Source organism: Trichoderma atroviride, chromosome 3, assembly GCF_020647795.1.
Source record: "Trichoderma atroviride chromosome 3, complete sequence".
In the NCBI taxonomy this organism is placed as follows: Eukaryota; Fungi; Ascomycota; class Sordariomycetes; order Hypocreales; family Hypocreaceae; genus Trichoderma; species Trichoderma atroviride.
Genome location: NC_089402.1, coordinates 383,231 through 402,605, shown reverse-complemented (window position 1 = coordinate 402,605; position 19,375 = coordinate 383,231). Strand labels below are relative to the sequence as shown.

General features: G+C 53.8%; 6 protein-coding genes across 6 annotated transcripts; 2 read left to right on the top strand and 4 right to left on the bottom strand.

Moving 5' to 3' along the window:
- Nucleotides 1-53: 53 nt before the first annotated feature.
- TrAtP1_005347 (uncharacterized protein) lies at nt 54-2,778 on the top strand (the record flags this gene model as incomplete). Its single annotated transcript, XM_066112673.1, has 4 exons — nt 54-540; nt 837-1,837; nt 1,912-2,505; nt 2,569-2,778. The coding sequence occupies 4 exons, from the start codon at nt 54-56 to the stop codon at nt 2,776-2,778; spliced, it is 2,292 nt and encodes a 763-aa protein (XP_065968758.1).
- A 397-nt stretch (nt 2,779-3,175) lies between these two features.
- TrAtP1_005346 (uncharacterized protein) lies at nt 3,176-4,693 on the bottom strand (the record flags this gene model as incomplete). Its single annotated transcript, XM_066112672.1, has 1 exon — nt 3,176-4,693. The coding sequence occupies one exon, from the start codon at nt 4,691-4,693 to the stop codon at nt 3,176-3,178; it is 1,518 nt and encodes a 505-aa protein (XP_065968757.1).
- A 143-nt stretch (nt 4,694-4,836) lies between these two features.
- TrAtP1_005345 (uncharacterized protein) lies at nt 4,837-5,180 on the bottom strand (the record flags this gene model as incomplete). Its single annotated transcript, XM_066112671.1, has 2 exons — nt 4,837-4,971; nt 5,031-5,180. The coding sequence occupies 2 exons, from the start codon at nt 5,178-5,180 to the stop codon at nt 4,837-4,839; spliced, it is 285 nt and encodes a 94-aa protein (XP_065968756.1).
- Nucleotides 5,181-6,813: 1,633 nt separating this feature from the next.
- Nucleotides 6,814-7,769, bottom strand: TrAtP1_005344 (uncharacterized protein; the record flags this gene model as incomplete). Its single annotated transcript, XM_014089391.2, has 2 exons — nt 6,814-7,626; nt 7,692-7,769. 2 exons carry the CDS (start codon nt 7,767-7,769, stop codon nt 6,814-6,816), a joined length of 891 nt encoding a protein of 296 aa, XP_013944866.1.
- A 3,707-nt stretch (nt 7,770-11,476) lies between these two features.
- On the bottom strand, nt 11,477-12,251 carry TrAtP1_005343 (uncharacterized protein). Its single transcript, XM_014089392.2, has one exon. The coding sequence runs from the start codon at nt 11,985-11,987 to the stop codon at nt 11,487-11,489; it is 501 nt and encodes a 166-aa protein (XP_013944867.2). The 5' UTR covers nt 11,988-12,251; the 3' UTR covers nt 11,477-11,486.
- Nucleotides 12,252-15,870: 3,619 nt separating this feature from the next.
- Nucleotides 15,871-17,357, top strand: TrAtP1_005342 (uncharacterized protein; the record flags this gene model as incomplete). The annotated part of the gene is made up of 6 exons (XM_014089393.2): nt 15,871-15,944; nt 16,357-16,855; nt 16,930-17,010; nt 17,067-17,150; nt 17,226-17,259; nt 17,329-17,357. 6 exons carry the CDS (start codon nt 15,871-15,873, stop codon nt 17,355-17,357), a joined length of 801 nt encoding a protein of 266 aa, XP_013944868.1.
- Between the last annotated feature and the right edge of the window lie 2,018 nt (nt 17,358-19,375).

The window sequence follows — 19,375 nt, the reverse complement described above, 5'->3', positions numbered from 1 at the left end:
TCGGAAGAGACACACGCGAGCTTCGACATCCACCACCGGCCGGCCATCGCAGCATGTCGCTCTTTGGAGACGAGCCCAGCGACAGTGGCCCAACCACGGGCTCGCCGCCGGGCCCTCGAGGCGGCCTTTTCGACGACGAACCTGCGTCGGGCCGCAACTCGTCCAGCCTCTTCGACGACAACAGCGGCGCCTCGTCGCCCTGGGACATGCCCACGCCGCGCAAGCAGCGCAGCCGCTCCGAGATGATCCGCAGCCTGCTGCCGGCCGAGGACGTGCCCGAGAGCTACGCCGGGGCCTTTGACGCCGTCGTGGGCGAGGACGGCCGAGACGGCCAGGTCACGGCCGCCGGCATCGCCAAGCTGTTTGCCGTGGCGAGGCTGGATGCCGATGCCCAGGCGCGCATCATGGCGCTGGTGGCTCCTGGCCAAGGGTCCGACGTCTTGCTGTCGCGCAACGAGTTCAACGTGGTGCTCGCGCTGATTGGCCTGGCGCAAGAGGGCGACATCATCAGCCTCGACGGAGTGGATGAACGCCGACGAAGTGAGTGCAACGCCCATATATACAGCCCGTGTTTGCTCTTTTCTGCTTCATATTGGCTGCGGACATACGCCACCCTCTGCACGGGAGCATTACATCATGGAGTCTTCTTTATGTCACTCAATTTAGCTCAACTCTCGACCTACGCCGTAGCTGCGATTCAGTCGCACTCACGTCAAAAACGATCAGAGACCGATTGATAGTCGCCATCTGACCTGGCGTGTCCTGCAGCAACTAGACTTCATTCACAACATCTCTCTTCACTGGGCAGCCAGCTAACGTTTCGTCCTCTTGGTTAGACATACCTCAGCCCAACCTACCAGGACTTACCGCCGAACCCATCATGCCTCCCATCAGTGAACTTGCGGCGAAACCACCACAGGTCCCTTCCAAACATGGGCCAGAATCCGAGCCGTATAAGCCTGAGCCTCAACCCCAGCCACAGCCCCAGCCGCAGCTTCCCGCGGAACCACAGCCCCAGCCTGAGCTTCCGCCGCCTCCTTCAAGCGTCCTTACCAGATCAACCTTGGTTGACCCCGAAGACGATCCGTGGAACGCGCCAGACCTGCACAAGGGCCACTCCCATTCCCGTTCAAACGGCTCGGAGAATCACACCCCTGCGGTCAATGGACACAACCACGATTTCGGCCAGCATGCACCTCCCTCGTACGATCCACGTCTCACAACCAACAACTACAGTGCTCCGCCCGACAACGCCCGCCCATCCAACCGCCCAAGGCAAGCCTCGAGCAGCTCTTTGACTGGCCAAGGCGGCTGGGGAGCTGGTTTCTACGGCAGCTCACCTGGTGCTGGCTTCAACGATACGCCGCCTCAGGTTCAAAACCCACCGATGCCCACTATGCAGAACCTATTTGGAGCGGATGGCGCTGATTCAGGGCCTGGAGCGCCGCCTACCATGGCACTACCCCGAAGCCTGGGCGGCCGCGTAGGAAACAGCGCAGAGGAAAATGTCGTTGTAACGCTCATGCCAGGGAAGGAGGGTATCTTCATGTTTCAGCACCACAACTACGAGGTTACGAGCCATCGACGAGGGAGCAAAGTCGTTCGCCGGTACAGCGACTTTGTCTGGCTGTTGGACTGCTTGCACAAGAGATATCCGTTTAGGATGCTGCCGCTGCTGCCTCCCAAGCGTGTGGCTGTCAATGGCAATCATCTGTCCAATGACGGCGCCTTTATTGAAAAACGACGACGAGGGCTGGCTAGATTCCTAAACGCTCTCGTACGCCATCCAGTTCTGAGCCAAGAGCAGCTGGTCGTCATGTTCTTGACTGTTCCTACAGTGAGCTTCCCACTTTTTATAATACCAAACAATAGGAGATGAAAGGGGTCAAATAAATTGCTAACTAAATGCAGGAACTTGCCGTATGGCGAAAGCAAGCAAACCTTTCTGTCCAAGACGAATTCTCCGATCGGGTGCTGCCCCCCGATCTGGAAGATTCACTTCCGCCAACTCTGGAGGATCTCTTCACCCGAACAAGCAATGGAGTTCGTCGTTCTTCCGAGCTGTACATTACTTCCTGCAACATCATGGATCGTCTCGTCAAAAGAACAGAGGGTGTCGCAGCGGATCATGCGCGGGTTGCCATGTCGCTCATTTCGCTCACCGAAGCTTCTGCCGATACCTACGCCACTGATACGAGCGAGGTTGCGCTGCTCAACGACGGTTTGACAGCAATGAGCAGGCATTTGAGTAATTGCCAGACTCTACTCGAAGACGAAAGCCGGGGATGGGAAGAAGGCGTGCTTGAGGATCTGAAGCGACAGCGAGATGCTCTGGTCAGCCTCCGCGAGCTGTTTGAGCGAAGAGAGCGATTGGACAAGGACAACATCCCATATCTGGAAAAAAGAATACAGGCCAATGAGGCCAAGCTGGACAACTTGCGATCCAAGTCAGAGGGTCTCGTCAAGCCGGGGGAGATTGAAAAGGTGGCAGAGGCCATCATCAAGGTACGTTTGATACCCTGTACTCGATGATTTTGTGTATTTTGGAGCTGACAATGCGGGAAACAGGACAAGGAGTCTATTGTGCAACAGCACAGCCGTTCCATCTTCGTCAAGGAGTGTCTCCGAGACGAGCTCATCACTTTCCAGTCAACCCAGTACCACGTCAGCAAATGGAACCAAGACTGGGCCGGCGAGCGCGTCAAATATGCGGAGATGCTGGCGGATAACTGGCGCCGCCTATTGGATGCTCTGGAGGGCATGCCTCTGGGCGATTAATCGCGCTGAATATGAGGGGAGACGAACTACATGTCTATATGTATATATACGTGTCCATGCATTGATATAGGATAGCGAGGGAGAGCAGATGTGCAAAGTTTTATGAGACTGGTTTGATTGATTGGTTTTAGAGAAGGCGGCAGTCGAGGACGATACCCTTCGATTTCTTTTTTTACTTTTACTTGTTCTCATTTGTTTTTGCTTTACGTACCTGTATGAAGCTTGAAAACGAATTCCCTTTCTTGCCCCCTTTTTTTTTCCTACATTGAGCGGACGAAGGGTCTTCATAATTCCCATCTTTTGTCATACTATCATAAAGCGAACTGTCTTGAGCATTCCATCTTTCATTATATTTCTCTTGATACAAGTTGTTCAACGCAAAACTGAGTGAAGACGCTCACCATCCGTCTGTTACGGCTCCGTGGCTCGCGTCGCCTACCAACCGCGCATACTTGGCCAACACGCCTCTCTTGATCTTTGGTTCCGACGACGTCCACTTCTTCCTTCGCTCTTCCATCTCCTCGTCTGATATGGCAACGTCGATTCTATTCGTCTCAGCGTCGATGGTGATTTCATCTCCGTCCTGGACCAACGCAATCGGCCCTCCTACTACTGCCTCGGGCGTTACGTGGCCCACGATGAAGCCGTGAGAGGCACCGCTGTACCGACCGTCCGTCACGAGCGCAACGTTGCTCAATCCCGCGCCCATGATGATTGCCGACGCTCGCAGCTGCTCGGGCATGCCTGGGCCGCCCTTGGGTCCCTCGTATCGCACAATCAGCACGAGGTTGCCGTCGTCGCGCTTGATCTGGCCCTTTGTCAGGGCAGTGTTGAGCTCGTGCTCCTTGTTGAAGACGCGGGCCTTGCCGGTGAAGGAGAGGCCCTCCTTGCCGGTGATTTTGGCCACTGCGCCGCCGGGCGCAAAGTTGCCCTTGAGGATGCGGATGTGGCCGCTGGACTTGATGGGGTCTTCGAGGGGGCGGATGATTTTCTGGCCCGGGTCGAGGGAAGGCCAGTCGGCGACGTTGTCGGCGAGCGTCTTGCCAGTGACGGTGAGGATGGACCCGTCAATAAGGCCCTTTGCGATGAGCATCTTGAGCACCGACGGCGTTCCGCCAACCTGGTACAGGTCCTCCATGAGATACTTTCCGCTGGGGGCGAGATCCGCCAGGAAGGGCGTGCGGTCGCTCGTGCGCTGAATGTCGTCCAGAGTCAGGGGGACGCCGGCGGTGTTGGCCATGGCGAGGAAGTGCAGCACGCCGTTTGTCGAGCCGCCGAGGATCATGGTCAGGACGAGGGCGTTTTCAAAGGCGGCGCGGGTCATGATGTCGCGGGGGCGAATGTCCTTTTGCATGGTGACCTTGATGACGTCGGCGACGCGCTCGCACTCGCGGGCCTTTTCCGGCGAGACGGCCGGGTACGACGACGAGCCGGGCAGGGTGAGGCCCATGGCTTCAATGGCCGTGGCCATGGTGTTTGCCGTGTACATGCCGCCGCAGGCACCGGCGCCGGGGCACGCGTGGCGCTCAATGTCGTCCATGACGTCGGAGCTGGAGCGGCCCGGCGCATCGGCGTCGCTCTTTGCCTTGAGCGAGCCGTAGGCGTAGGCGCCCGACGCCTCGTAGCAGGTGGAGATGTTGATCTGGCGCTCCAGCAGGCTCGAGTGGCCCTTTCGGATGGTGCCGCCGTAGATCATGATGAAGGGCCGGTTGTGGCGCGCGGCGGCCATGACGACGCCGGGCATGTTCTTGTCGCAGCCGGGGATGGAGATGTTTGCGTCGTGGTGCTGGGCGCAGGTGACGGACTCGATGGAGTCGGCAATGATTTCGCGCGTCTGGAGCGAGAAGCGCATGCCGTCGCCGCCCATGGTGATTGCGTCTGAGACGCCGACCGTGTTGAATTGCCAGCCGAGCATGCCTTGTTTCTCGACGGAGCGTTTGACGATTTGGCCAAACTCGAGCACTGTCGCGTTGCGTGTTAGTTGGCCGGTTTCTTTTTGTCAAGTAGTCGAGTCTAGCACTCACAATGTGTGCTGTGATGTTCAGTTAGCCTTTCAAATTACTCAAGTCGTGTATCAATTGAGAAGTCTTCATACTTGCACGGATTGCCCTCCCACCATACGCTCGCAATGCCCACTTGCGGCGCATTCTTCATCGTCTCTCGATCCGGGACGCCAGCTCCGTAGAGCATGGCCTTTTGCCAACCACGTCAGCTCAGCTGATAACTGTTTCAATAAGTGTATGATAACGCACCTGTGCTCCGGGAAAGTCATGGTCCTTGGTAAGGCGCGCCGACCAGCGATTCAGCGCTCCGCCGGGAGGAAGACACGGGAACTGGATGTAGTCGCTCGACGACTTGGGGTCGTGTGCCGGCTCGGCACTGCCAGATGTCTGCGATGCCATTGTCTGTGTTGAATTACTTTCACCTTGTATGATATCAGCTATGAATTGTGCCTAGCATCATTCAGAAAAGCAGAGCAGCCAACAGGAGAGAGTCAATTTATAAACAAAACAAGCTTGTCATCTTTCTTTACCCCACATTGTCGAGGAAAGCTCCAATGCTTGGCAACGTCCCCCCCCGCGGTACGACTATCATCAAATCACCCGGCTTCTTTGAGAATGAAAAGAGAAAATGATCAAAACTAGCAGAGCGGTTCCGGAGGGATGCCGGAGGATAGCGGCAATTGAAGCTTGGGGAGCCGGCAAATGAAGGGAAAGGGGAGATGATGCTGTGATCGGCAGACAGAACTTATACGCGGGATTGAGGAAACGAACAAGAGATGGGAGACCAGTTACTCACCAATGGGATTGAAACTCTCAGCGAGATATCTTTCTATTCTCCCTCAATGAATAATCAATAAAGATGCAAAAAAAAGAAAACCAGCTTCACGGACTTTGTCTTCCTGTCCCCCCCTCACTTCTTCTCCAGCTTCCTTGAGCTCCACCCCTCCGCAACCCCCTCCGTCATCGTTCGTTTCTACACACCCAACTCAGCCTAATAGCGGTAGTGCGAGGGGACTCGGGACTTTTTTTGCGGGGACGTTCGGAGCGTCCCCGAATCGTAGCGCTGGTTTTACTCATGGTTCCATTTTGGGGCTTGAAAACTAGGAGCTTGCGCCAAGAGGGTGGGAATTATTGAAAAGACCAAGGCTCCATATAGGAATGCTTTGATCTTCAAATTAAAAGACATTAAAAGGATGCTCATCGTGTTTGTCTCCGCAACCTCGGAGGGAAAGAATCAGTTTTTACAACTTTATTGGATAAAAGTGTAACCGTTGCTGGTAGCCTACCCTAAGCAGACATATTCATTCAGTGTTCAAAACTGCAAATTGCACCTCGCAGTAACATGTTGGCGATTAGATAATTCCTGTCAAAAATAAACTAAAAAAAAAAAAAAAATCCATGGAGTAAAGAAGAAAAAGAAGCAAAATGTTATTTTTGAAATGATACAAGCGGGAAATACGCATATCCCGGTACTATTGCTACTACTCCTCCAATCTCATATACTACCAAAGCCATTCACAATCAGATAATCAAAAAATTCACTTGCAAATAGGAAAAGAAGGTTATAGAGAGAGATACTTTCATTTTTAAAAACTTTCTATAAGCAAAGAAAAAAGAAACAACCCCATCATACCTCATTACTTCAATCTTCTATTTTCACAATCTCTTCCATACTGTCCAGAGCTGCTCGTTTTCCACCGCAGGCCATACAAACTCCAACTCCATTGTAGAAATTGCATATAGCGATACACAAAGAAAAAAAGGGAAAAAAGAGGCGTAGAAACCTAGTAAAAAAGGGTAATCAGGGTATTGCGTTCCACTAGTAACATACCCCCAAATCGAGCCAAGTAACAACGAAAATTAAAAGTATCAATAAAGTCGCGCCAGGAAAGGAAATCGCATCAAGTGAAAAGAATTAATAAATAGTAAAACATCGCTTCCTAAAGAAAAATAAGACCCCGTTCCTATTATTACTTTTTTTTTTTTAAAAAATAATTTCTTTTTTTTTTTTTCTTTTGTACTTCTTCCCCTTTTACCGCCTATCACCACAAGCATCATCATCCCCAGATATTATCGACGAAATCCTCGTCCTGTCTACGCCATGATGCCTCCTCTCGGCCTCGGGGCTACTCACAGGCGTCATGGGACGATTAAACAAAGGACAGGGATACTGCTGCACGCCGCCATACACACCTGCCCTCCACGCATCCTCCAACATCTCCGGCGGCGTGTTGTAGCCGTACTCGCTCGCAATGTGGTTCCAAAAGGCGCCGCGGTGAGCGTCGTAGATGGCATGCAGACGCGGGAGATCGACGTGCGCCGGCATGTCGGCCGCAGTCGACGGCAGAGGGAGGGGCATCATCTCTCTTTGCGGTGGCAGAGACGGCGTTCTGTGGTGGTAATGCTGGTAATGCTGGTCATGAAGGGGTGCAAACTCCTCGGCCACGCTGCGAGGCCGCCAAGATGCTCGGCCGGTGTACGCAGAGTCATCAGGCATGGCCGCGGGTCTCGGCAGGATGATGTGCTGCCTGGCAGAGTCGCCGCTGGACTCTGTGATCCTCGGAAGGTAGTATTCACGGCTGGACGTGGTCGACATGGAGCTGTCACTGTCCGTCCTTTTGTGCGGTGCCCGTCTTCTGCGGAAAGTCGACGCAGAGGCCGCGGCATCCATTTCAGGCGAGAGGTCTGACATGGACGACACTGATCCTCGGTTTCGACGGCCACGGGCACTGTTGCGGACTAGCTGGTGGAAATGCAGCCGACAAGCCAGCTCAGTCTTCTTGAGCTGATGGGCAATCTGCTTGTACGGCATCTTGTTCTCACGAGTCTGCATGAGGAAAGCATCCTGCAGTATCGAGTCAGTTTCATGCTGCTTCCTATTCCGTATGATGGTGATTGCGTTCAACTTACCTCCTGTTCACTCCATGCGCGTCCTCCACGAGTCATTCTTTGGCTTCCAGAAGGCCCAGAAGGCAGTGTCGATGCCATTGTTTGTGATGGAATATCGTTTCCTCCCAGATATAGTTGCGTCCACGATACAAGGTTACTGCAACCCGTCTTATACCAAACAAGCTTTGCCACGTAACGGTCCCCACAGGAGTCGTGGCAATATATAACCAAGTGAACTCGATGCAAGCCTTTTTATTTTTGAAAATAAAATAAAAATCGTAAATGAATCTTTCTTCTTAGAATCCAAGATCAAAATTCCGTCTCAGAATAATAAGAGTATGCGGGTATCTCGAACCAATGGCGCCCAGTGCCAAGCTAGTTTGAAGCCAAAAACTGAAAAAAAAGAGTGAAATGAACTTTAGTGAACCAGCCACAAAAGAACAAAAAATATTATTATATAGGAGGCTAAAAAGAAGCGAAAGAAGAAAAAAGAAGTTGGCCCGAACGCCGAGGGATGCAACCAAATAAAAAAATAGTAATAAAATAAATTATATCAACTCAACAACAGGAAAAAAGAAGAGAAGGGGAAAACTCACCAGGCGAGGGGGAAGTGAGCAAGTATTAAAACCTGCTCACATCTCATGCCGTGAGCTTAACCTGCGCGCATATACCACTAAACCATGGTACAACAAAAGCGTTCCCATTAGCCTCTTCTTTCTGTGGTCCCCACGAAACAGGGCGGCTCTCTGGAGCAGGGGTCCCCCCCCTGGTCCGGGTCTCTGTGAGATCTGAAGTATTAGCCTGTGACACGTTTGGAGAGGTCCTGTAACAGATTTTCAACATAAGCATAACGTTCTGGCCCCGGTGGAAGGGGCGTTTGTTTCTTATGCGGCCCCCGGTCCCAGGTCCAGGTCAGGGTCTCGGGACGGCACTAGGAAACGCATTTCAAACATTCATGCAAGTCTTTTGAGCAAACGGCGTGTTTGGATTCCGATAGAGTGATGTGCGGGGCAGTGCAGGTTGTTTGAAGATTGTTTGCTTGGTAGGAGCCTTGTTATGTTGCGTAGATGAGCAGTGATGTTGTCTATCCAGCAGTAAACGACAAGAAGAGAGAACCAATTGGGACTGTACTCCAAACTTCAGCTAGCATCAGCAAGCCACAGAAAGAATGGCATCTAGAGCATTGACCCCTCGTGTTTTCTCCTATGCGTAAAGGAAGAGCTCGGACCCGACCTCGACCCGTAACGATCGTCTCCGCCATCGTAGCAGATCCATCATGCAAGGAGGCAGACGTCGCTGTTTGAAGGCTGTTTCTCTTGTCGAAACAGGGAGGCCCGTTTCTCGAGGACCGGTTTGGACCCCTTGCTCGGCTATGCTATGCCCGTCTGAGCGAATGATAAATGATGTACAAGAAGAAAAAGGTAAACAATGATGAATGGAGCAAGAGCTGACGCAACTGAGTGGATTCTCGTCTTGAACGAGGATAAAGATTTTAACGTACAAGTACTAGGGACGAAGCTATGCTCAATTACTGCGTATAAGTGGTCTCATCTGCCATTTCATGTTAGTACGCATCACGAGCAAACCTCAACAGGACTCTCCCACCAAATACACTGAAATACACCACAAAACAGCAACTTGTCAGCCATCATTTTCGTTTCGCTTCTCATCCTGGTAGCCGCCATGCCTCAAACTTGGCCGCCGGGCCTTGGTGCAGCCGCGTTTCAACCCATGCTCGAAACGCGCTAACACCGCCTGGCGCTCCTCATACGAGTATCAGCCCTTTTGGCAAGTTGTTTAGCGCCCTGGTCCGTTTGTCTCGTTTCACGCCAGCGCTTGCAAATGTTCGGTTGTTGTGGCAGTTTGTTTTATCAGGTCGAGAGATGCATGAAGAGGACAAGAGACAAGACAAGACAAGACAGAGGACGAGGAAACAAAAGAGAAACTGCCGGGTGGATCAGCGTAGCATTGGCCGTACGGATTGCTCCTCTCCCGAGCAGAGAAACGATTCAAACGTCTTGACGTCAAACTCGACGCTTGTCCCGGAAAAGTCCATGGCCATGCTGCTTGTCAATTTTGCTTGCTCATCCTTGATTTGATATGGACAGCACCATCTGTTCGAAACATGAGCCCAGCCACCGCTATCCTGGAGTAGGGCTGCTGTTTCGAGACAGAGACAGCGTATATACACGTATACACGTATCCACGCATTCATACCAAATGCCGTCTTGTCCCGCCGGTTCTCTCATCACGGGCCACCGCAGCATCATCGCCTGCCGTGCCCAGATTAATCTGGAGAAAAGCGGGCGGGCTTCATTTCCATGGGTTGCTGCATCGCAACCAATCTCGAGTTTCCCTGAGGAAGCTGGCAAGGGATTCTCCGGTTGGCCGCGTGTGGCTAATGAGTAAACGCCAAAAGCCACCCGGAATCGTATGACACGCACGTTCTATCGGCTGCTTTTTCTGGTTCCAATCTCTTCGATTTCCACTTCACCGTGAAAAAAGATCTGTTCTCTTGTCCTTTTCTCATTTCCTCCCTGCCAACTCGAAGCGAGTAACTGTACTGGTACAATTCCATCTTGTGAAACTTTATGCAATATCTGCAAGAGAAATAAATGCATGTACTGTCACAGGGAAATAAAAATTAACGAAATGAACCCATTTGGAAGAGTGCATTGCATCTCGGCTAACTTGCCCGGCTGTCATGTTCTTCCAGCGGATAATGCACCCTTTGGACATGTTACTTGTAGATCTTTGCCAAGCATGGCTCCCCTTTAATGGATAGGACTGCACTGCACAGCCTAGGAGGATGCGAATAGACGGGCAGATATCAAGACAGGCAGCCAAACAGGCCGATGGGAGCAAGACTCAGCAGCTCATGAATCAGGCAGAGCGGCTCGGCGCGGCGTGCGCTGGAATCCGCCGCTCAGCGACGCTCAATATGATGAATCACTCCAGCCGCCCCCCCAGCATCTGCTGGGCTTCGTCCAATAACGCAAGAGGAAAGGTCCATCTCCTCATGTCTGAGTTATTGGAGCATCTGCATGTCTTTTCCAATGTTCCGCCCAGCGTCTTCGATTGGCCGGCAACGGTTGAGAGTAAGCGATATCGCCTGTGGCATGTTGAGTATTTGGCATAGCACCCTCTTGGCGATGCTCCAATTGATAAGGCCGCTCGATCTGTGCTTTGCCTAAAACGCTGCCATGTGCAGTAGCTTACCCTACAATCTGCTGCATGTTGGCTGAGCATTCACCAGACGGGGATACGGCAAAGGCCAATATTGATTGAGTGCCTAGATGCTGCATTTGGATCTGCACCTGCATCTCCGTATTGCATTGGCATTGGCCAGGGGAGCATCCGCCCCAAGCTCGTTTAGTTTTGTACTCTATGCTGCTCAGAACAGCAGCTGGAGCAGGTCTCCGGGTAAACAAATCCCTTTCCCCAGAGAGCAGTGTCCAACAGCCAAGTCCATCCCCAGAGGCCTGCCGTAATTAAAGATGGATGCACACATGGTTCTCCCGTGGACGTACATTGCCAGTGTGGAGATTGGGAGATTCATCTGCTCGCTCGCTCGGTCTGTACCTTGGCTGGATGGCCCTACGGAGCAGACGGGGTGCGTAAAAGCCCGTATGTGTTGCTAGTACCGAAATCCAGGCATCTACAGTATAGCAAACCTGTGCAACTTGCAAGGTATCACTGGGGCGTCGTCTTGCCCGTGGCATGGCCGCTCAGCACGACGAACCCATGGAGTGAATCGAAGCGCCTTGATCTCCCCTAGAACGAATCGGATTTTATTCCCATGCCATCGTAGCCACATTAACTGCCAAAGCACTCGCGTCCTCCACCAAGGGCGAGGCACAAGTACTTGTACAATCGCCACAAGTCACCCCAAGCTCCCGATGAGGTCTCGACACCTCGATCTGGACAAGGCATGGACAAGGTGGAGCTGGCCAGCGATGCGGCCCTAGCCTCTCCAGCCCCAAAGGTATCGAGTACAAGGCGGCGAGGTACGGCCTGGCGATTTGCAGTTCGCGCGAGCGGCGCTGCAGGGGGGCGGGATGGGCGCATTCTGGAAGCTGTGCAGCACAAGGAGCGTCCCGGCTCGGCATCGATTACTGTAGACGACTGTTGTTTGTTGTTTACTGTCCATCGCAAACTGTCGTGGATCCTGCGGTGCCGGAGCACGTCGAGGCTGCTGGCAGCTCGCACAAGGGCCGATTGCACGCAAGGCTGCTCGCAAAGGAGCGTGAGCAGGAGCAAGGCTGGCCGCCGGTTCTCGTCGCTGCCTGCTCCCAGGTTCCCCAGAGACGAGGCCATCGCGTATCACATCACCGGAGCGTTGCTTTTGCGCTTGTTGATGCATGCCATACTGTAGCAAGGCAGGCCTGGCCAGACGAGTGCGGCCAACCAATTCCACGCAATCGCCGCAGGCTCCGCTTTTTGCTCGAGCCCTTTTTCCAGAGACAGGGAAGGCCTTGGACGCCTAAGCGAATGGCCGAGGGTAATGAAGCAGCATTTCGGTGAAATTCGAGAGTTGTAAGAGGGTTTGAGGCTGGGATTGTGTAGCTTTTTCTCGAATTTGTGGAAAACAAAAATAGATGGAAGGCTGAAAGAAGCTGCTGCGAATCTTGTTTCCAGGCACTTTCCTCCTAAAGCGGGTAGCGCAAAGTATCCGGTACTAATAGAGGCGCCGAACACGACAACCTCGACGCCATAATCTCAAATGTTGGCAATTTGCAGTTTTGGGTTGCTGCCTTGTGCAATTAATTTGCAGCAATCTATTGATTACGACCGCCATACCACATCGTGTCACCATTGCCAAATTCTCACTGCGCATGTCCAACAACCGCTAATGCTGCCACTATTGGCCAGCTTCCATTGTACAAGTGGTAGTAGATCGGGTTGAATACACTCCTCCAGGCTCCCTCGTACCTTGTACCCGCCTGGCTGCAACTCCAAGTACTCGCGCGCAAAGTACCGCATACCCAGCCCAGCCGTGGCCCCTGCACCCGCCCGCCTCTCCTGTCCTCGTCGCTGCGTTGCACATGAACGCACCCCAATCTGCGACCCCCGCCCCGCCCATTGGCTGCGCGGCGAAATGAGTGGCTGGAGCGGACGGTGCGCCGCCCAATTTGCAGCAGGACGCGTAGGCGTTCGCCGCCGCTGATTGGCCGGCGCCGCATGCCCCAGCAGTCCCCAGCAGTTCCCAACAGCTGCTGCGCTCTCGTTGCAATTTCTTTTATCGGAAGCTGGGCTCCTCACCGTATGCAGGTGCTGCGCACTTCTGACTGTAACCGTGACTGTGCGAGACCAGCAGCAGCGCCGCTAGTACAGGTACGTGCAAGTACCGGAAGGGACGGGGACGAGAGGGAAGAACCGGTACGAGCTGCTGCTGGTCGGAGCTGGGCTCTCTCAACTGTCGCTTCAAGGTGAGCGGTTCCCTGCAATGTAGAGCTGCTTGGTGCTAGTGATGGAGCTCTACTCTAGAGCTGCATGAATGGCTACAAGTACAATGTACTCGCAGTATCGGGTGCAGTGTACCGTCTACTACTCCGGCCGTACTCTCGTAGCCCGCCTGTAGCCCGTACCGTGCGTTGCCGAGCAGGAGCCAAGGGAAGCAGGCTCTGGGGGCCTGTGCTGCGCCGCAACCTGCTGCGGACTCCCGTGCGAGCTGCGACAAGGCAGCCCACCGTTGCTGTCCGAGGCCGGGCACTGTATGCGGTGCAACGCGATGCCTGACGAGGACCGTGCGGATCCGGGGCCTGCGATGTGGGTGATGCACTGTCACGCCCCTCCCTGCGCCCCGGCCTTGACGACACCAGCGGCGCGGTACCGGTACTTGCACTCCCCTCGACTTGCCGCCTGGCCTCCACGCGGACAGCTGCAGCGCCAAGTACCGCAACATGCTCAATCGAGGTACTTGCACCTCGTCAGTGGACCCTCCCACCCACAAGGCCAAGCTTTTCTTCCAGTCTCTTTTGCGCTCCGGCCGCCCTTCTCCCTTCTCCCTCCCCAAAACAGACCCAGTCCCAGTCGCTCCAAAACATCTACTTCTCCCCCCCCAGGAGCGAAAAAAGAAAAAAACCCAACCGAGTTACTTGGGCTCCAAGTACTGCGCGACCTTCCACCCCCAAGCCTGGGACGCTGCGAGAAGCTGAAGCTGAAGCCCGATACTTGACCAGACCTGGCCATCTCGAGCTTGCGCTGCACGTCTGGCCCGCGGATCCACCGCCTGCAACTGCACCAGCTGCTCGCAACCGCCGTCCGGTCCTGTTTGCTGCGACCTGAGCTGCAGAGTGCCGCCACGAGCAGGAGGCATATCGCGTGCGTAACCAGTGCGTGCGTGCGTTGCGTGTTCCGAGAGGGAAAAAAAAACACGCCGGGGCGACTTACGTACTGTACCGGCTACACGCCATTTGCAGGCTGACTCTGACTGACCTGCCGCCACGCTACCGCCGGCCTGCTCCAGTCGCACCGCACAGCTTTTTCGGATCCCACGCATCTGCTGCTCGTCCAGTAGCATTCCAACTTGCCGTCCACCTTGGCCTCTGATACTGCGGCCACCACCACCTACTCCAACAACGAACCATCTTGCACTTATCCGCTCGACGTCCAACCCTGGCCGATCCGCGTCTTCGCAGCTCTCTCGCCGGAGTACCGGGCAGTACCACTGCATCATTCGCCCTGCCCTCAGCGCCGCGCCAACCACCAGCCGTCGTACGTTGATGCCTTCTTTTTTCTTGTTTGCTTGTTTTCTCTTTGATTTTTCTTGTCCATTTTTTCTTTGCTGCTCTTCATGTCTGCCATCCACCATCTGTCTGTCTACTGTCTGCGTGTCTGTCTGTCCAGCTGCGTGTCTACCTGTCCAGCTGTCTGTGTGGCCCGTCTGTACTTCCCATCCATCGTCCTCAGCCATCTCTAGCCACCCTCTCTTTTCCTCTCTCTTGTCACTCCCACCCAGCAACGTTTCTGCACTCAATCAGCGAGTTGCGTCGAGTCAAGGCCAGCCAGCGCCAGGCCAAGTCAGGCCAGCGCCAAAGCCCAGCCAGCAGCGGGCATTGGCCCAGAGCCAAGCTGAGCCTTGTCAGCACATGCATCCATCCTCGCCGAGTCTCCTCGCAGACTCAACTCATCGGCCCCCCCCCAACTCGCCTTGCTTGAGCCCAATTAATCCCTCTTGGCTGGCCAATTCGCCGTTCCGCACCCGTCACAGCAGGAACCCAAACCCAAGCCGCCTCGGCTTCGGATCTGCCCCTAGCCAACGCCTCTGGCTGGCTGCCCCCCACCACCAAGCCGCAACTTTACTGCCTCTGTGCTCACTCTGCAAAGCTTGCTCGTCTTTGTACTTTGCGAGCTCCATCCTCCCCAGACCATCAGTCCACCTCGCGTCCCGCCCAAGCCTTTGTTTTCCATTATAAATAATATATTGTTTTTCTGCTCTTCTCCCATTCGCTCCTTTCGGTACCACACGGCTACAGGTACTCTGTTGATCCAAGTCCAAGTGGCCTTGCACTACTTTGGCGAGCTGTGCAACCTGACCCTTTCGGCCCCCAGCTTTTGCCCTCTGTCGACCAAGGAAAAAGAAGCCGAGCCAGACTTGCCCAGGTCGGATGCTTTAGGCAACATTGACCTACATTGATTGCCTCGCCCGTAAGGACTTCCTCTCTCCTCTCCCCCCCTTGCTCCCTCGTCGCCGGCTTCTTCACCTTGTGCCCTCGCAACCGTCCGTCCAGCGTCGACGGGGATGCTCTGTGTGTTCCCATTGCTGCTGCCGGATTGCTGCTTCTTGGCCTGCATCGCGTCGTGCCGTTGCAGTTCCTGAGACGGCATCAGTGGGAGCTTGACCCTGATCCTACCTACGCGTGCTCTGCGCGTAAGCCGTGCTTGAGCAGCAGAAAAGACAGACAGACAGACACAACCCCTCTCTGTATTTTCCTCTTTTTTTTTTTTTTTTTTTTTTTTTTTTTCTTCCTGTTTTTTTGTTTTTTTTTTCCTTTTTATTCTTCTCCCGTCGACAGCCTTGTCGATCCCTGGACGCGCCGCGTGCGACGGCCCTCTCTGTCCCGAGAGCAGAGAAAACACCGCGCGGGCCCTTTTCTTCTTCTTTGCTACATCCCGAAATCCTCTTTAATTCGGCCAAAAGCTTAAAAAGAGACACGAGATCGTTACTGACCTTGTTCGCGTGCGCTATCCTCAGATCATGCAGCAGTGGCAAGTCGGCCCCGTGCCGGACTACGTCTACTCCAACTCCCCCCACCCGTCCAACGACATGCAGTAAGTACTCGATCTCCTTGTTCCTGGTACATGGCCGTCGTGGCCTCAATGCCCGGGTCGCCGCCTCTGTCCCGCCGCCGCCATCGACGATCGCCCCGGCCTGGTACCCAATTCCTGCTGTTGTCTTGTTATTTTTACACCTCTCCCCCAGTCCAGGCGTGGCATCACCGGCCGGCAGACAAACGAAATGCTGTATCACCGTCTGCCTCCTGTTGATACCTGCTATAACTTGGCCCGCTGTGCTGTGCCTGGCGCAACGACGGCCCTCTTCTCCCTCTCCCCGCTTCCCACCCCCCCCGGCCCCCGTCTCGAGGGCGCCTTTTCCTATACCATACCATGCATAGTTGCATGCCAGGCCATGATGACTCCCCTCCCCCGCCAGCGAGTCTGCTAACCGGGGTGCCTCGAACAGTAACCATCCTTACCCGGCCGATATGCGTCGCAACGAGCAGCAGCGCATGGAGTTTCCCTACGGCGCCCAGCCCAACATGGCTGCGCAGCAGCAACACCACCCAACGCCAGTCCAGCCGCCCATGAGCGTATCGCAGCAGCCGCCAAACGGCCCGCCGTCCCAGCAGCAGACGCCGACTCAGCAGCCCGCCGTCCAGCCGCCCAATGCCCGTCCCAGGAAGCGACCGGCTCAAAACGCTGCCCCTTCGCCCGCCACGGCCGCCGCTCCACCTCCCGTGCCTCCGGTCCAGGGTCAGCCTCCGGCGCCCACGCCGCCCGCTCCTCAGGCCGCGCCTCCTTCGCAGCCACCGCCCGCCGCGGCCGAGGACGCCAATTCTGCTGCCGCGGCCGTGCCTCCTCCTGCCAAGAAGAGCCGGACCAACACGCCCTGGACCCCCCAGGAAGAGCTGCGATTGAAGCAGATGCGAGATGCCGGAAACAGCTGGGCTGAGATTGCCAAGGTATGTCTGATGAGAGACGAGGACCTGAATCAATGGGCAAAAGCCAGCTAACCAACTGTCCTCTCTACGCACAGACTTTCCCTACCAGAACAGAAGGCTCCGTTAAGAAGCACTGGTACAAGGATATGCACTATGCTGAGTTTGCCGAAGACGAAGTAAGTATTGTCCTGGTCCCAAGCTTGATGCCTCATTGATTGATCAGTCTGTTCAGAGCCAGGCGCTGTTGAATGCTATAAAAGAGTACGAAAACAACAAATGGAAAGTGATAGGGCAAAAAGTCGGAAAACCAGCAAAGGTACGCCTCTCCCCCCTCCCCTTCCTGTTCAGCTTTCACACATGGCACAAAGGCTCGGGTACTAACTTTCCACAGGCCTGCGAGCAGTATGCCAAGGAGCATTTTCCAGGTATGCTTCCAGCCAACGGCCGGTAGGGGTTAATTTGCAACGATCGAGGTCCCGCTAACTTTGATACAGATCTCTTTGGCAACCCCAAGGTGAGATGAACTCGACGTGACCGCTCACCAGCGCCCTAACCTGACCAACGCTCCCGGCCGGGCTGTCCGACGATTGTAATTTTTCTACCCAGAAGTCGTCTTTTCCTTTTGTTTTGGTCTGTGTAGGACACGGGCTCCGGAGAGCAATGAGGAAAAAAAAAAGAAAAAAAGTTCCAACAACCAAAAAAATCAACACCACGCAGAAGGAGGAAATCAGTTCATCTTTGTTTATTATTCTTATTCGGGCTTTTATATGTTGCAAGGGCTTCCAGTTATCAACTCCAGATGCAGGTTTCTGAAGAAAAGCAAGGAACAGTAAGGAGTACGGCCGGGTTTTCCGCTACTTCGTTAATGGGCAAAACATGGCATTTGTCATTGTTTTTACTTTATTTATTCTTTTTCTCCCCCTTCACTTTTTTTTTCTTTTTGCCTCCCAACTCTTTTCTCTATATCTTCTTTAGTTTTACAACCTTTTGTTGTCTTTTCTCGTCTTTTTTCTTCCATCATTATCGCCGGGCTTAGAGATTTTGTGTGCGCATTTCTTTCTGCGTTTCATGGGCGGGAAATAAAGCACTGGATGGGTCTTGGCTGGCGTTGTTGACGGGATACTGTCGTCTTTTCTCTCTGCTCGTGCTCGCTCTGAGAAAATATGGCTACGTGGCCCATGGCCTCTTGGCTGTTACTGTATCCTATTCTCTTTTCACCCCGTTTTCACTTTTTCTTCTACCACGACACCTACCGGGTGGATGACAGCGGTGGTGTTGTACGGGGTGAGATGATGGAGAAGCAGGTATACGGCGAGGCCAAGGGTCTAACAATGGTGAAATTCCCGGGATGGGGATGCCGGAGAACGTGAAGCAAAGCAGCCTTTGCCTGGATGGTTGGGGATGCGGAAGACTGTCGCTTATAAGAAGGGGATAGCTATACCCGGAGCAGATGTTTTTTCTTTTTTTCGTTTTCCCTTGATTCGATTTTTACCTTTATAATATCAAGTTTATTTTGCATTTGTTGCGTTCAAAACAGTGAATTGGAGAGGCAGACGACGGCATAGTTTCTGCGGTGCTCCGTGTATACTTGTAAGAAGCCTTTGTAGATGAAATACTGTATCAAGTAGGCGGTGTGTATATCAGATGGCGCTTGTGATGTGTACATGAGCGGCCTGTATAGAGGGTACAATGCAAGATACGCCCACTGGATGTACAGCCGTTAGCGGCCTCACTTGCTTCACTTACCCCTGTTTGGCGATACATTGGCGACTCGTAGAGGCAGAGAAAGGGTCGCTGGTATGCATACCCCGTCGCTGCGTACCTGGTAGTGCAGCGCCACGCGCGCGTGGTTGACACTAGATGCCGGGGCCCTGCTCCGGTTTATTCGGAGATGGGGCTGGAGCACATGGCCTGCTTACAGGTTAGGCAGGTATCTTTTAGTAAATACTACTAGCAGCAGTAGCAGTAGCATCTACGAGTGTTGATCTGGGAGAGCTGGTTACGCAAGATAAGGGGCATATATATTGGAATATGAATCATCTTTGTGATACAGCAGTATCATTGGAAGTCTTTATTGCCGCGGAGTCTCGTTTCATCTGCCAGCGTGCATGTGCTGGATGGGAACTGTGGTGCAGGTAGCTGTACCACCACGTGTGCCGTGTATAAAGACTGCGACTCTGGAGCTTGAAGTATAAAGGTAAAACAGACTACAGGATTGCTCTATACTAACTGTCAAAGGGTGTTTCCGATCTCAAAGATGACCATCTTGCCCCATGTCTGCTTCAGCCCTACAAGATCCAAGCGGCAATGAAGGGGGAACAAAAAGGCTAAAAGGCAAGGTACGTAACGAGCCCTTGTCCTTGTATGGATTGCATCGGACGGGAACGCTTGTGATGGGAAATGGAGAGGTACTTGGACTTGGAAGACTGTGGTGGAGGGAAGAGGTATCGTGTACGACTTAGGGGGTGCGACGCTACCAGGTAAGCGCTAGCGGGCATCAGTACTTCTGGCAGCGACTGTACCTGGAGGAACAAAAAGCAA